General features: G+C 47.1%; 2 protein-coding genes across 2 annotated transcripts in view; one reads left to right on the top strand and one right to left on the bottom strand.

Annotated features, from left to right (window-relative positions):
• LOC121287789 (hemoglobin subunit beta-like) overlaps positions 1 to 17,171 on the top strand; it is a 394,963-nt gene that overhangs the window by 231,369 nt on the left and 146,423 nt on the right. The window lies entirely within an intron of this gene.
• LOC121287784 (hemoglobin subunit beta-like) lies at positions 10,276 to 11,754 on the bottom strand. The gene is made up of 3 exons (XM_041205707.1): positions 11,592 to 11,754; positions 11,158 to 11,350; positions 10,276 to 10,658 (listed from the first exon to the last, which is right to left on the bottom strand). The coding sequence occupies exons 1-3, from the start codon at positions 11,681 to 11,683 to the stop codon at positions 10,530 to 10,532; spliced, it is 414 nt and encodes a 137-aa protein (XP_041061641.1). The 5' UTR covers positions 11,684 to 11,754; the 3' UTR covers positions 10,276 to 10,529.

Below are 17,171 nucleotides of genomic sequence, written 5' to 3'. Positions count from 1 at the left end.
GAAGGGGTCCCATAAAATCTATCCGTAGGTTTTCCCATGGGCCCTTGGAACGCGACTGATGTGATAGCCTTACTTTGATTGGTTTGCCAGGGTTATGCTGGGCGCAAATGTTGCATCTCTGATAATACTTGGCTACATCCCTGCCAATGCCAGCCTACCACCAGTTCTGAAGCTGCCTACTGAGCATACTGCCCCGTCCGCTGTGGTTTGGTTCGTGATACAGTTTCAACAGGGTATATTGTATACAATTCGGGGCCATTGTTAACAACCCTTTCCTCCAATTTCCGTCCTTTCCAGTGGTGGCCCCTGCCCTTCTCCATTTTTCCTTCTCCTCGGGATCTGTATCAGCCTGTAATTTCTGCACATTCATCTCCTCTGGGCTATATGCAGCACCCAGACTATGCGCGGATCCTCTTTCTCGGCTGCCTCTTAGGCCGCTGCATCTGCCAGCATCTTACCCCTTTGTTGCTGGTTTTCCACCTTCTTATGTGCCTGTAGTTTAATAACTGCTGCCTCTGCAGGCGCCAGAGCTGCTTCGACTAACTCTCGTACTACATTCTCGTGCCTTATGTGCCCCCATCCTGAGGTGATGAATCCCCTCCTATTCCATGCTGCCATGTCATTGTGGACTACCCCGAATGCATACCAGCTGTCAGTATACACGTTCACCCTCTTGCCGTTAGCCGCTTTGAGGGCCTCCGTAAGGGGAATCAGTTCGGCTACCTGAGCTGACAGGGCCCCTTCTAATCCGTCTTTTAGGATAGCCTCTTCATTCTGGTCTATGACTGCCCACCCAGTCTGAAACTGCTCATTTATGTATCTTCTAGATCCATTCTCATAGAGGATCAAATCTGTGTTTTGAGGTAGTTCATCTGAGATGCCCCCCTCCAAATTTTGGTCTAATCTCATCTGACACTGGTGCAGTTCCCCTTCAGACATCAATCCATCTGCTGAATTAACTTTAGTATCCCTTATGATCTGTACTGCCTTATCTTTTGGCAGTAACACAGCTTCCCATGCTGCCTGTCTGGGGTCTGACACTGCTTTCAGTTTCCCAGTGTTTAACAACTTCACTAAAGTATGCTGGCTGTGCAGTATTATTTATCCAGACATGGTGACAGTTTCAAACACCTGGACTGCCCACGCGGCACAATCTAGCGCTGCCATGCACCTAGCCAGTCCCTTCGCTACAGGGAGCTGCTGAGTGGAATAATATGCTAAGGGTCTCATACTTTCTCCTCGTTGCTGTGTCACTGCTGCTTTGTAAATATCCCCATCAGCTGTAAACGTGGAACGGTTGGGACATGTCGGATAGTGTGAGGGCCGGTGCTGACATGAGACCAGCCTTCAACTCTGTACACGCTGTCTCTTGCTCTGGTCCCCATTCGATCTTTTCTATCCTGGGCTTTCCTCCGTTTACGAACCTCAGTATCGGCGTGGCCGTTGCTGCAAACTGGGGTAGGAAGTTGCGGCAGTAGTTGAACAGCCCCATGACCTTTCGGACCCCCCTTATGTCCGTGATGGTCATTTTCCTGTCCTATGGTAGGATCTTATTTCCCTGACGGATCTCGTGTCCTATTTACCTAATCAGTGTTTGCGCCTTTTTGGTGTTTATTTTAAATCCAGCATTTTTCAGTGTCCTTAAGACAACCAGGAGAGCTCCAGTGAGGCCCCTTTCTGATTCTGATGCTATTAGGATATCATCTACATATTGTAAGATTGTACTGCTGTAAGACTCTACGTTGCACTGACTCAGCTTCTCACTCGTGACCCGATGGAAGATGTTCGGGCTGTTGTGGAATCCCTGTGGGCCCCTCGCCCAGGTAAACTGTCTCCCTCCCACTGTGAAAGTGAATTTATCTTGGGATTCCTGGTCCAGTGGTATTGGCGAAAATCCATTGGCTACATCTAAAGCTGTAAATATTTTATGTTCGGGTTTTTACAATTACAGCACACCTCGGGTTTAGGGATGGCTGTCGCAGTGTCCCACCGTTTCAGTGGGGTCTGTAACCTCCACTGCCAACACCTTTATCTTAGTTTTCCCCATGTGGTTATCTACCCCGGTGGCCCATCTTCCTAGCTCATCATATCTGTTCTTGTCTATTGCCTGGAGCCTAGGTTTCGGATATGCGGAGCGCCTGACACTTCCTGGGTCCGAATGGAGTCGGATTCAGTATGAATAAAAATGTACTCACACTGTGACTCGTCCAGGTTCCCCATTGGTGTCCTGCATCTTTTGTACCCTGCTCGCAGCGCCAGTTGAAAGGTTCGAGGAATGCTCTGGTACAAAATTTCAACACTCGGAGTCCAGATGCAATATTCAAGTGGTTCCTTTATTATGCATGCACAAAGCAAACGCTGTGCAATCCAGGCACTTCTCCACCAAGGTTCAAATCAGCATATTTTTACTATCAGTTACAGATTAATGGTATTAGTTAGACAAAGGCCACAGCACAATCAGCCCCCCGGTGTTCTTGTACATTAATACCAGTGCAGAGACTGGGTATTGTCTTTTTGGAGACAGTAAAGAATGTATGTTTGTTCTATACAAATGGTTTACAGGGGCTGACTGGATGTGGTTCAAGGCTATCAGACAGTGTGAAATGGCCTTCCCCATTTCACAGAATCACAGTGCAGCCGAGGCCATTGGTAAATTGGAGTAAAAGATTCTGCGAGGAACTGCTCCTCCAATTACTGTCCGCTCCTCTCCCACATTTGCTGCTGTTAGGCTCACTTGTGAGAGAAACAGCCTGTTATTGGAGGAGCAGCGAACACCAGTGGCAGTAAGTTTGCTGGGGAGAAAGAGGTTTCCTTTCAGGATGGGGAGGGACGAGAGAGAAAGAGTGCCATAGATGGTGAGAGTTCCAGGGCTCCTGGAAGGAGAGGCTGCCAGGGTCTGGGAAAGATAGGCTGGCTGCAGGGCCCAGGAGTAAGATACTGCAGAGCTCAGGTTCGTTGGAGCAGCAGTAGGAAGATGCTGGCTGGCTTGTGAGAGATTGAGTGAATGTGTGTGTGTGGGAATGAGAGAGTGACTGTGTGTGTGTGTGTGTGTGTGTGTGTGTGTGCGTGTGTGTGTGTGAGAGAGAGAGAGTGTGTGTGTGTTTGGAGGTGAGAGAGTGAGAGAGTGTGTAGGGGAGTGAGAGAGTGAGTGAGACAGTGAAAGCGTGAGTATGTGTGGGAGTGATTGCGTGTGTGTTTGGCAGTGGTTGAGAGCCTGTGTGTGGGAGTGAGAAAGTGCGCGTGTATGAGAGAGAGAGAGAGAATGTGTGTGTGGGAATAAGAGAGTGATTGAGTGTGTGTGGGTAACAGTGATTGAGCACGTGTGTGTGTGAGTGAGTGAGTGTGGGGGGGCTGTTGAGAGACCAAATGTGTGTGGGAGTGAAAAAGTGAGAGAGAGATTGTGCATATGTGGGGATGAGAGAGTGACTGAGTGTGGGAGACAGAGTGATTGAGTGTGTATGTGCGGGAGTGAGTAAGTGAGTGTGTGTGAGAGAGAGTGTGTTTGTGAGAATGAGAGAGTGCGTGAGTATATGTGTGTAGGGGTGGGGTGAGAGAGAGAGGCTGCCTTATTCCCAGTCTCAGGTTTCTCACCACTCTCATCACCATACACATGCTGTTTATTAATTACCCTTTTTTAATTTAGCAATTTATTGCTTTATTTTTGCTCAGCAATTGTTTCTTTTCTTAACGCCACAACTATTTTTGAAATTCATGTTTAAAGTTGTGCCAAACCTAGTCTTTCTGAAAAGTGCTCATCGGCCCCTTGAATGAGAGGAAAAATGCAATGTGTCCCTCCCACCAAGTGAAAAGGTTGGACAAGAATGGTTTATATGCTGCCTTCAATATCATAAAACATCCCAAGGCATTTCACAGAGCGATTGTAAAACAAAATATGACACCGAGCCACAACAGGAAATATTGGGACAGTTGAACAAAAGCTTGGTTAAAGAGGTAGATTTTGAGGAGCACCTTAAAGGAGTAAAGTGAGGTGGAGAGGCAGAGTGGTTTAGAGAGGGAATTCCAGAGCTCAGGGCCAAGGCAGTATTCAGTACCTTCACAGTAGAAAACAAAAGTCACATCACAGAAATAGAGATTAATCTAGGAGTGAAGAAATTTCGGTAGTTATTGTCTGAAGGGGCTTGACATGGTAAAGACTGAGAGCTTGTTTTCCGTGGCTGCGAATCTAGAACAATGGGGCACAATCCTAGATCAGGGCATTCACACTTATATGAGGAGAAATTTTTTCATTCCAAGGATTGTGAATCTTTGGAATTCTCTGCCCCAGAGGGCTGTGCAAGCTCCATCACTGAATATATTTAAGGCTAAAATAGACAGATTTGTGGTCTCTCAGGGAATCAAGGGATTTGGGGAGCAGGCAGGAAAATGGAGTTGATACTGAAGATCAGCCATGATTGTACTGAATGATGGAACAGGCAGTATTGTCTGCATCTGCTCCCATTTCTTATTTTCTTAGGCATGAGAAGCCACAGCCAACCATGTCCAGCTGCTTCATCAATGAACTTCCCTCCATCATAAGGTCAGAAGTAGGGATGTTCGATGGTGATTGCACAATGTTCAGCACCATTTACAACTTGTCAGATACTGAAGCTGTCCATGTCCAAATGCAGCAAGACCAGCACAATATCCAGGCTTGGGCTGACAAGTTTCAAGTAACATTCACTCCACACAAGTGCCAGGCAATGACCATCTCCAACAAGAGAGAATCTAACCATCACACCTTGACATTCAATGGCATTACCATCACTGAATCTCCTACTATCAACATTCTAGGGGTTACCATTGAACTTGACTAGCCACATAAATACGGTGGCTACTGGAGCAGGTCAGAGGCTGGGAATCCTGCAGTGAGTAACTCACTTCCTGGCTCCCCAAAGCCTGTCCACAAGACACAAGGCAGGAGGGTGATGGAATACTCTCTACTTGCCTGGATGAGTGCAGCTCCAACAACATTCAAGAAGCATGACACCATCCAGGACAAATCAGCCCGCTTGATCCAATAGCATTCACTCCCTCTGCCACTATCACACAGTGGCAGCATCGTACACCATCTGCAAGATGCACTGCAGGAAACCACCAAGCCTCCTTAGACAGCACCTTCCAAACCCATGACCACTACCATCTAGAAGGGCAAAGGCAGCAGACACATGAGAACACCACCACATGGAAGTTCCCCTCCAAGCAACACACCATCCTGATTTGGAAATTTATCGCCATTCCTTCACTGTCACTGGGTCAAAGTCGTGGAACTGCTTCCCTAACAGTGCTATGGGGTAGCTACAACACATGGACTGCAGCACTTCAAAGACAGAACTCACCACCACCTTCAAGGGCAAATAGGGATGGGCAATAAATACTGGCCTAGCCAGCGACGTCCACATCCCATGAATGAATTTAAAAAATGGCGGAGCCATTAAAATCAGGGATACTCAAGAGGCCAGAATTAGAGGAGTGTAGATATCTGGAAGGGTTATGGGCTGAAGGAGATTACAGAGATAGCGAGGCGTGAGGCCATGGAGGAATTTGAAAACAGGACTGAGAATTTTAAGATCAGAATTTGCTTAAATGTGTAGGTCAGGGAGCTAGGTTTGATGGGTGATTGGGACTTGCAGCAAGTAAGGACACAGGCACAGACAAAATCAAATATGGAACTGAGGTTGCAAACAGCCTGGTTCAGTGTCAGGCAATTGCCAGGGAGAGGGATTTGTACTAATTTTTAATCTTTGAGAGATAGTTGATATTATCACTGTGAAACTTCTGACAGCCAGTTTCTGTCCCCGATATTGAAGCGCTTGGCGCCAAAGTCAAAGATGGGGAGAGGAGATCTTCCCCTCTCCTGCCACCACCCAACCACCCAATGTATGGGCCAATATCAGTCGAAGCCTCCAGCTCTGCACCCTCCCTCGCTCCCTCGTTCCTGAACCTAAGTCAGGCCCTAGGAATGTTTAGGCCTCGTCAGAATGAATTTAACCTCAGACTCATGTGTGGCCACAGGATCACTGCCAGCATTACCTATGGGCATTGGTACACTCACAGGCATGGGGACAAGCATGGATTCAATCATGGACCGGTTTGCATTTTCAAAGGGACTCGCCATGATGTTTTTAGTTTTATGTCCCACCTTCCTTCCACATAGACCGACTTCAACAGAGGGTTGAGTTGGGGTAGTGAGGGAGATGCAGTGGTGTCAGGCTCTACTGCCTGAGTGGTATGGGCAGCCTGGGAAGCAGGGCAGTTTTTCCAAACATGACCCACCTCCTTGCATGTTGGCACCGCACACCGTCTGTTGTCCAGAAGACATGATAGATGGTGCCCTGTTGATTGATGGATAACCCCCACTCCATCATCTCGCCGCGTGCATCTCCATGAAAACCTGGAAGGAGAAGATATGTCGAGGCTTGCCTCCCTGAACCCAAGTGGGATCGGCACAGCCCCTGACATCATCTCACCCAGTTAGCGAAGGTGGTAAAGAAGGAGCTCACTCATGGCAAATGGTGGCACATTAGAAATGATGGCCCTCCGTACTGTGGCTCTAGAGGGTACACCAGCGAAATGTCCTGCTCACCACGAGTCCCCTTTGGAGGGCCAGGTGCACTTCAGGAAGAATATGGCCTTGCTGTGTGTTTTTGAACAAGCAGCAATAGCTGAGGGGCCGACAGCCAGAGCCATGGCTTTCACGCATGCCTCAAGCATTTGTAACCAACTTCAGCTATAAGTGCAGAATGGATGATCCATCTCAGATTCTTCCGCAGTCCTAAGATCAGGGGTGTCAGTCTTCAACCAATTCGATTCACTCCACGTGATATCAAGAAAGGGCTGAAGGCACTAGATACTGCAAAGGTGATGGGCCCTGACAATATTCCAACAATAGTACTGAAGAGTTGTGCTCCAGAATTTGTCGTGCCCCTAGCCAAGCTGTTCCAGTACAGCTACAACACTGGCATCTACCCAGTTATGTAGAAAATTGCCCAGGTATGACCTGCCCACAAAACCGGGACAAAACCAACTAGGCCAATTAATGCCCCATCTGTCTAATTTCGATCATCAGCAAAGTGATCGAAGGAGTCATCAACTATGGCATCAAATGGCTCTTGCTCAGCAATAACCTGCTCACTGATGCTTGAAAACAATGTTTTCTGCCAGGATCACTCAGTTTTTTTTTAAATTCGCTCTTGGAATGTGGGCGAACCTGGCAAGGCCAGCATATGTTGCCTATCCCTAATTGCCCTTGAACTGAGTGGCTTGCTCAGCCTATCCAGAGTGCAGTTAAGAGTCAACAACATTACTGTGGATCTGAAATCACTTGTAAGCCAGGCAGGGTGAAGATGGCCGATTTCATTCCTTAAAGGACATTAGTGAACCATTAGTTCCTGACCCCATTACAGCCTTGGCCCAAACAGGCACAAAACAGCTGAATTCAACAGCTGAGGTGAGCGTGAAAGCCCTTGACATCAAGGCAACATCTGACTGAATGTGGCATCAAGGAGCCCTGGCAAAATTGAAGTCAATAGAATCAGGGGGAAAACCCTCCACTGGTTTGTGTCATACCTAGCACAAAGGAAGATGGTTGTGGTACTTTGAGGTCATCATCACAGTCCCAGGAGCTCCTCAGGGAAGTGTCCTAGGCCCAACCATCTTCAGTTACATCATCAATGACCTTCCCTTCAACATAAGATCAGAAGGTGGAATGTTTGTGAATGATCGCTCAATGTTCAGCACCATTCACGACTCCTGAGATACTGAAGCATTCCATGTCCATATGCAGCAATATCTGGACAAATTGGGCAGGTAAGAGGCAAATCTTGCCACAAAAATGGCAGGCAGTGACCATTTCCAAGGACAAAGAGTCCAACTACTTCCAATTAAAATCCAATGACATTTCCAAATATTCCACTCTCAATATTCAGGGGATTGCTATTAACCAGACACTCAACTACACCAGTCATGTGGCTATTAGAGCAGGTCAGGGGGCGGGTATTCTACAGTGAGTGACTCACGTCCTGGCTCCAGAATCTTCTCTACAACCTACAAGCGGAAGTCAGGAGTGTGATGGAATATTCTCCTATTGCCTGGATGAGGACAGCTGCAACAAAACTCAAGAAGCTCAACACCATCCAGGACAAAGCAGCCCATTCACCAGCAGCCAATCCAACAACTCTGACAGAAATGTGTAGAGCAGACAAATGCTGATGTCAATCAGTGTGCAAGTCTATTTTGTGACTGAAAGTGCCATTTTGGAGCCCCACGATCCAGCTAACACCTTCTCTTAACGTTGCAGTGTTAAGCAGCATGACAGATTCCCACACAAGTGCTATTTAAATAGATCATTCACTACTTACAGGTTGGTTGTCTGTTTATTTCTTCTGGCTGCTGCTGCAATGCCACTTGTTTTTGCTGCTTTCCATAGTGTTACAAGTTGCAAAAGTGCACAGAGAGCGGTTTGGGCAATGTTGAAGGACATTTTGCTGACTTCAGGGCTAAAGCACAATCCAATTGCTCACAGATATGGCTGCACTAGTAGGCCTGGTCTTTCTCTTGGAACTGAGTATAACTGGGAGAATGAGTGGAAGCCATTCAGAACAGGAGAAGCTGCTGGAAAAGGGAATCGATGGAGGAGGAGAAGGGCTCTCAGTGAAGGCCATATCAACATAGGGTGCTCAGGGAGTAACTTTCCTGTCTGAACTTCAGCAACGACCAATGTTTGACACATCTGCACTTTTACAAGGGAGTTGTTACAGAAATATGTCAACTGCTGAAGTCACAAATTCAAGCTCAAGTTAAAGAATAAAATTCCCCCTGACATGTCCCCTCATGTGACACTGCCATGTGAGTTGGGACATGTCCATCACCTTTTTAAAAACTTTAATTAAATTTTTACAAAACCTACATGAAATCTCATCCCGCTGGTGGATGAGGTCTCATGCTTTTTCTAATTCCCATCAGGGCTCCTGGCCTGCCCGCAAACCTTAAGGTTGTTCGGGCAGGTCCATTAATTACTTAAATGACTCTGTCAATGGCCTCGATTGGCCATTGACAGATCGGCGGGTGCGCAGCTGATTTTGCTGAGCCCCCACCTTCCTGAAAATTTAAATGGGGTGGGGTGACATCGAGGGTTCTGCCCGATGTCATCCTGCGTCATTTTACACGTCGGCAAGCGGGTCCCGCCCCCTGCTCGCCAACAGGAAAATCCTGGCCAAGGAAAACATGACTCTGTCACATGAGCAAGCACTTGATAAAAATTAGTTTTAACGGTTTATATATTCCTTTAAATCACTGGTCAAAACATCCTGACCCTAGATGAGGTTTCGCAAAAAATGCAAAGGCCGCTTGACCTATTTGCCTGCCCGCCAACCGAACAGTTGGATGGGCAGTGAAAACTTTTCTTCAATTAATTAATTAAGGGCCTTACTAGGCCTCTTAATTGCTGGCGGGTGTGCTACCGCCTCTTACACGTGCCAACCGAGTGAAATATCGCGAGAGTGCGCGATGACGTCGGGACGCTTGCCCGATGTGGGAAGAATTCTGCCCTTGAATTCAGGAAAGTGTGCTGCCCACAAATGCCCACAGCATTCCAGCTGAGGCCTGACCAATGATTTATGAAGTTTTAGCATGATCGAGTTCGCTTTATATAATATTCCCCTCTTTATAAAGCTGAGTAACCCGCAAGCTATTTTTAACTGCCGAATCAACTTTTTCTGTCACATTTAGGATTTAGTGTGGGTTTTTTGGCTCAATTACATTTTTCAGAATTGTGCCATGTAATACATACTGTCACTCCATATTAGTTCTCCTCACATGTGTCAATTCACACTTCTCCATATTGACCTCTACCTACCATGCTTCTGTCTATTTCAACATTTCAACCTGAAGCCTAGAAAAACCCTTATCAGCGTCGACCATGATCAATCTCATGGCGAGGCGGGGCATAGTGGTATTGTCTATGACCCTCACTATCGAATCCCCTATGATTGCTGTATTTTGACTCTTTCTTTCACCCCTGTGTTCAGTCCAATCTCAAAGGGTGCAGGGGAGGTTTGATTCTTATTGGATTCCTCCAAGGAGTCATCAGTCTTTCTGATGTTCTGAAAATTAACTGATGAAATGTTGATTAAAATTAATAGTTTTATTTAATAAATTACAGGTGGAGATTTCAGAACTGACTGAGAAATGGATCCTCAATTTTCATCTCACCGTGTTACCTCATGTGTATTTATGGTTTATAATAAAGTTAAATGAAGATTTCACATATGACAAATGTCAGGTTAATATTGATTCTTTATTGTTGTTCTCAGCAATTGAAGGAAAATACATGGAGATATTTTCAGGAATTTGAGTCAGAATTAGCATATAAAGAGGAACATTGTTTTCAAGAATGCATCAGTTTTATTTGAACATAACTTGTTATTTATTTTTGTAAGAAGAGCACAGAGATTGTTATAGGTGTTGATAAGGGAACATTTTCATCAATTGCATTGCTTGATCAAAGCTGAAGGGTTTATGTCATCTTGGATTTAAATGTACTGCTTGGATATAGCATCGACCACCACCTTAAAAAATTTATCCCAAGTTGCATGGATGTGAGGGGTGAACTTGTCCTTCTTGGACCAAGCCATTTCGATAATGATGCAGTCAGTCAGCAGCTATGAGAAAACAAAGATCCATTATCTAATTTGAAACAAAATGTATGCTAATGGGTTAAATTTAAAATTTAAAGCACCAAAAGATTTTGTCAGAAAATATTAAACGGGAAAGTTAATCACTCCAGGAAAAATCTCTGCATACATGGAACAGTGAAAACAAATATTCATTAAGATCAGCTTGTAATCTTGTGTAAAACATTGTACGAGCCAATGAGAAGATGTGAGGACAACCTGGAACCAGTTGATGTATTTAAGTTTTGTGAACCTGTGCACTCCATGTCCAGAGTTATGGCTCCACCTGACTTTGCAGCAAAAGGGGAGTGAGACTCTCTTTTTCAGTGGAAACCAGATAACCCCAAAGCAATACTTTCCCTCTTTCAGGAAGTCTCAGTCTACTTTATTTCATTGTCATGTCAACTCTAATTCTGGAATTAGCTTTCATTTACAGCATAACTTTAGTAAAAATGGAACATATATTTAAAAAAGATTAGTTTCTTACATGGAAGCTTCCAGCATCCACATACAACTCATCAGCGTGCTTGCTGCTGAGCACCTTAAAGTGCGACTTGACATCATCCAAATGGCTGACCGCAGTATCCAGAGCACCAGACACTTTAGCTGCATGTCCTTGAACAGTAAATCCATGTCGGTCTTTAAAGTAGCGGAAAGTCCAGGGATAAACCTTAAACATCCTGGAGGGAAAAAGCATAAAAATTCAAATTAACATCAAACACTAGATTGAATTTAAATCTCAAATCGAATTAGTGAATCATTTGAACTAATAAAAAGTTAAGCTTTACATCAGTTTGACTGGAACTTCAATGAAACCTTTAATACTAATTCCCTTATCACGTAGCAATAAACACCCATCACCACAACGTTTGTGCAAAGAATAATGAATTACATTAAAATCAAACTGTATTCACACTATACCTTCCAAGGGCACTGGATATAAGTTTGATTTTATCGATACTGCCCCATGCGTGGGTGATTTCCTCTTTCTCTTCTTGAGTCCAGTGCACCATTTTGCCTGTTAATATCTCACCGCAGTAGCTCGTACAAAAAGGCTGTGTTGATCTGCAGTTTCTGTCTGATTTTTATAGTCTGCAATAGGGCATGTCCCAAAGCAAAATTCCAATATAATAGGCTGACTGATTGGTAGGTGGGACCCTCTTCCCTATCGCTGGGCAGCACTCTTCTGTGTTTGAGTGTTAAGATAAACACATGTTAAATATTCAGTCCTTCCTGCCTCTCTTGTGTTCACTCATCGCAAAGAGTAGTTGTACTATTTTGCTGAATAATATGTTAACAAGAGGGCCAGAGAGAGAAGTCATGGGCCCTTTTGCTTCTCCCTTATTCCACCCGCCTGTCCCTTTAACCCTCCCCCTCAGTCATGCATGACATTTTTCCCTGTTCAAGATTCACTAACTAATTTACCAAACAATCACAGAAAGGAATGATAACACACATTGTTGGCACCTGGTTACAAATATCCTCTGATATATATGTAGCATGGGTCATTAACATTAAGGCAGTGTTAGTTTGTGTGTGTCCTATAGGTGATGCCACTAGGACCATAAAACAAACCAGGGACAATACAAATTTTACTGTATCAGCTTCATGTAATATTGTGAATTTGACAGGAAAATATCCCATTGGTTATTTATAACACTGTGCAGGTGATAACATTGATATCTATGACTGCCTCAGCCCTCAATGAAATGTTCTGCACATTACAACATATCAACACACTGATAGGAAATTCATATTTGGGGGAAAGATTCAATACTTGCAACCCAGTTAAACTGCACAAGATCTTTTCTTTTCTATAGAAGTAGAAGACTTTCTCTCATCTGGGTGCCCATAAGCTCTGAGCTCCAGAGAAGTGTAACTGGTGGGTACCCCAAACATGCTCTGGAGAACTCCCTAGGCAGTTCCCAGGTAAGGATTGCACGGCAATTGCCCAGAAAGTTCAGACTTCCAATGGGCACTTGCCCTGCACCAGGAACCATCGAATACTCTGATTTAAGTCACAAAATTTTGGATGGTTCCAACTCTCATACAACAATAGTTAGCCAAAAAATTTAGGCCACTTCGAGCTTCTGGGTAACTATTGTTCTGACCATTCCCAAACTCCTTCGGGCCCCTGACTACCCCCACCCCCCTCTACACCACTCTGACCCCCACGGGATCATCCTCCACACCCCCAAGTGAGCCTCCAGCTCCCCAACTACGCCAACTCCTTCAAGCTCCCCCAACACCACGGCTACCCCTCTGAAGTCCCATGAGACATCCCTACCCTCACCCCCCAACCCCCACAGGACACCCTAACTAAACCACCCCCAACTTCACCCCCCCGATACTACCACACTGACTGCACTCATCAACAGCACACCACACCATGCTTCTGCGCTCCCCGTGATTGCACACTCCCCCCAACAGCACCCTCCCCACCCCTGACTGCACCCCCTGACTTAACTCCCTTTGAAGGCAGCTGCTCACATACACACCCCAAGCCTGCACCATCCCCACTTCCCACCCCCAACTTCAGCCTCCTCGAGTGCACCCCTTGACTGACCACCCCTGAATAAACACCCCACCCTGACCACCATCCCCCACCTCCCCACCCTTAGCACTGACCGTCCAATCCAAGCCCCTGACAACCCTATCACTGACAATTAATGGCACCCCAACCCCCCGCCCCTCCCCAAACCTGCTCATTGACGTTACAAACCTAGCTTTTCCCTGGTTTGAGAGTGGTGGGGGCTTTAAACCAACATGATTAACGGCATCTCGTGATGTAAAAAGGGGTCATGGCCTCCCTGCATCCAACCACGTAGCCCTCAACTGAATCTCTCAGGAGCGCAGTGCCCTATGCAGTTCCCACCCAGTCTGCGTCAGAAAGTCTGGTGTCAAAGGATCATCTGGATTTCAGTGAAGGAGAGGAGGAGTGAAGTGGCAGTCCAATTGGAATTTCCACTCTGTGGAAGTTCAAGTCCATTATTTCATAGAAGGGGCGCAATTGGATTCTATTTTATCAGTAATGTCACACAATAGAAAGAACAAATTATTCCTCAGCAACAAACTGGCATAATTGTACAAAATAAGTCTTCACTGTTAGTGAGAAGTGTTGGAGCCCTCAGGTGCCTCTCTGCGACACATCCTTTAAGAAGCCAGAGGACAAAGACTGAATGGTTTACAAACGTTTTTGTGTTTGCTTGGTCAGCAAGTCTGGAGACTCTACTGTTTGCTGGTTCTCACCACAATATATTTTCAATATCTCCTCGCAACATAGCCTTATCACCATGGATGTAAGTGTCCCAGATTTCCACAAGGTGTGGTGCAGACGGGAAAAAGTATGTTTTTCCCACCGGCCGCAATGGTGGGTTTTTGCCAATCCCAATCCTGCCTCATTAATCATGCATTTCTGGGAAACACCCTGTTTCAATGGTGGGTGGGCTCTCATTTGCCTGCCATGCCTCACCTAGCCATTTCATCATTCCAGACGCCACGACCACTTGGCCCCAAAAGGCAAAAGGTTTGCAGGCCCCAGGTTTAGTGACACATCCCTCGAACACCTTTCGGATGCAGTGGAAACCTGCCATGATGTGCTCTACTCCCGCTCCAGCCGCGGGGTGGGCAGCACATCAGTAACCCGGCTTGGGAGGCAGTGGCAGCGGTGGTTAGTGCCAATGCCCTGCAAAAGAGGACAGGCACCCCGTGCCACAAGAGGGTGAATGATGTCCTCCATTCTGTCAGGGTAAGTCACTCTACTGACCACAATAACTCACACACTCAAAAACCCATCACACATCCCAGGGACCTCGCTCATTGTCCATTCAAGGACATCACCATTCATTCTCTCACACACACCTTCATTGTCCTCATCCTGTCCATGGGGCCACTTACCACACATGCCAGGTATGCTTATAATCTGGCCTGACAGGCATCCTGCTACACTCTCTCCATCTGATTTCATGCAGGATAAGCTGTCACACAACAAGAGGGAGAGGATGCAGACTGGTGGAGGAATGCCTGAACTCAAGGTCCTAATGGACTTTGAAAACAGAGCCATCCAGCTGGTTGGCGACGATCTGGACCAGGTGAGGTCGGCGCTGATCTACCACGTGAGGAGACAGCAGTGCAACATCCATCAGACAACCATGCTGTGAGTGATGTGTCCTGTTTCACAGGCCACTGCCATGCACTAATTATCTCCCCTTGCTTCTGCAGGCACATCTGGGAGACAGCTAATGGCCCAGGGCCTCCAATCAAGCCCCGAAGAAACCTCTGAAAAAGAATCTGAAGGCACCCTCTCTGAAGTCCCGTCACAGCGCTCACCCACACCCTCCACCATTGCAGAGACACACACCTCGGTGGGACCGAGCTTCAGAATATTTTCGGGATCACAATTTGGTGAGCACATCGCACTGTTTGATACACAGCAGGAGGCGACAGGGAGTTCCCAGGTCTCTGGCACTTGGAGGACTGCTGGCGACCAGAGATTTGCTGAGTCTGAGTCAGATGAAGAGCCTCTGGACTTGATCAGATCTCAGTTGCTGGAGCTGCAAAAGCGAGCTTGGGAACATCAGGAAGGGATGTCCGCGGCACTCCTCAGATTGCAAGGCACAATGGAGGAGTCCCTCCACCTTCAGACTGAGGTGATAGTGCCAACATGCCAACACACCAAGTTCAACACTGGTAGAATGGTGGTCACCATGGAGATCTTGGTCCAGGACATCGTTCCTGCATTGCTGCGCAGGCTGAACTCCATCGCTGATGCCATATTTGGCCTCCAACAGCATGTACACAAGAGGGGTGCCGGGCAGCTCGATCTCACTTCAGCTACTCCTTCCCCTCAAAGGGTTAGCTAAGGACTGTCGGACACCTATAAGGAGGAGGACCAGTAGCTCGACACCCTGGGCCATCCACACAGGTGACCTCAGGATTGTCCAGCTCATCCAAATCCCCTTTCCTGTGGCCTCAGCAGCTCCTGCTCCACAGTTCCAGGAGGGTGCCACTGCCACACAGCAGGACCCTGAAAGCAGGCCGGCAACCTCCATAGGACGCCTGCCAAGGTTATCACAGACAGGGCGTAGCAGTCAGCAGGCTGCCTCCACCTCCACTGTGGATGTTGGGGGAGCACCAAGACATAGCGGCAGGGTTAGGAAGGTTAAGAAGATGTAGTTGCACAGCCTGAGTATGGATGTTAAAAACTTGTACATACTGTTCACTGCTGTAATTAAACTCCCAAGAGTGTCTCCCTGCCTATGGCTCCTCATTCTAACGATCAGTTTTCATGTCACCCAGATGTGAAAACTTTCTGCACAAGATAAAGTCAGGTGTCTCATTCCAGGGCCTCTTCCTTGTGCTCTGTGCTGCCTTCAGAGTAAAGTCATGGTCCGGCCTCACACTCCCTGATACATTACTGATGCCTGCACCTCGATGGTGCTGGTCATTGTTGCCAGAATGTGGTGGGCAGGCGTCACAGATTTCCGTTATTCTCTCTGTGTGCCCTCAGCACCTTTAAGGTGGGGCTGGCCCCCATCTTTTCAGCATGTGTGACCAGTGACACTGTGCTCTTGAAGGGTTCAGGTACTGAAGGCGGACAAAGGATCAGGTGCATTTAAAGTTTCATGGCTGCATCTCCATGATATGACCCTGATCATAGAGCACAAGCGACCTGCCCTTGGCCAGACAGGAGTCAGACATTCTCAGAGACTATGTGAAGATCTATGGAGTGTCCTCACTGGATCTCAGCATCATCCTCCTGCCATCGAGAGACTGTTCGGCCCTCCTTTCATCCCTATGAAAGGAACTTTATCACAGAATGTATGTGTGCGATCGTCAGCCAGACTGGGGTCAAACATTCACAGATGTAATGTAATTATCTATGGCATTTCCTCACTGCATGTCATCATCGTCCTCCACAAATCTAGCAGCTATGAGGGCCTCCCGAGCATGCCTGCCTTGTCTGGCCAGTACAATGGCTCCATCGCCTTCATCATCGCCTTCGAGAATCACCTCACCCTTATGCCCATTGACATCCTCCTCATTGGAGGAGACCTCCAGCTCCTCCATCTCCTCCTCAGCCAGCTCCTCTCCCAGTTTCAGTGCTAGGTTGAAAAGGGTGCGGCAGGCGATGATGATGCGTGACACCCCCTGCGGACTGTATTGCAGGGCTCCACCAGACCGGTCCAGGCACTGGAACCACTTCTTCAGCATCCTGATGGTCTGCTCCACCAAGTTGTGAGCTGCTGCATGAGCCTCATTATAGTGTCGCTCTGCTGCAGTCTGAGGCTGCCGCTCGGGTGTCATCAGCCATGGCCTCTGCAGGTAGCCCTTGTCCCCGAGGTGCCAACCCTGCAGCTTCTGTGGACCCTGGAAGACATCAGGGATCTGAGACCGACTGAGAATGTAGGAGTCATGGACACTCCCTGGGAATTGTGCACAGACCTGCAGGATTTGGTGCCATGGGGTCGCACACCAGCTGCACATTCAGCAAGTGGAATT

This window comes from Carcharodon carcharias, chromosome 15, assembly GCF_017639515.1.
Source record: "Carcharodon carcharias isolate sCarCar2 chromosome 15, sCarCar2.pri, whole genome shotgun sequence".
Classification (NCBI taxonomy): Eukaryota; Metazoa; Chordata; class Chondrichthyes; order Lamniformes; family Lamnidae; genus Carcharodon; species Carcharodon carcharias.
This window is presented reverse-complemented; position numbering and strand designations above follow the sequence as displayed.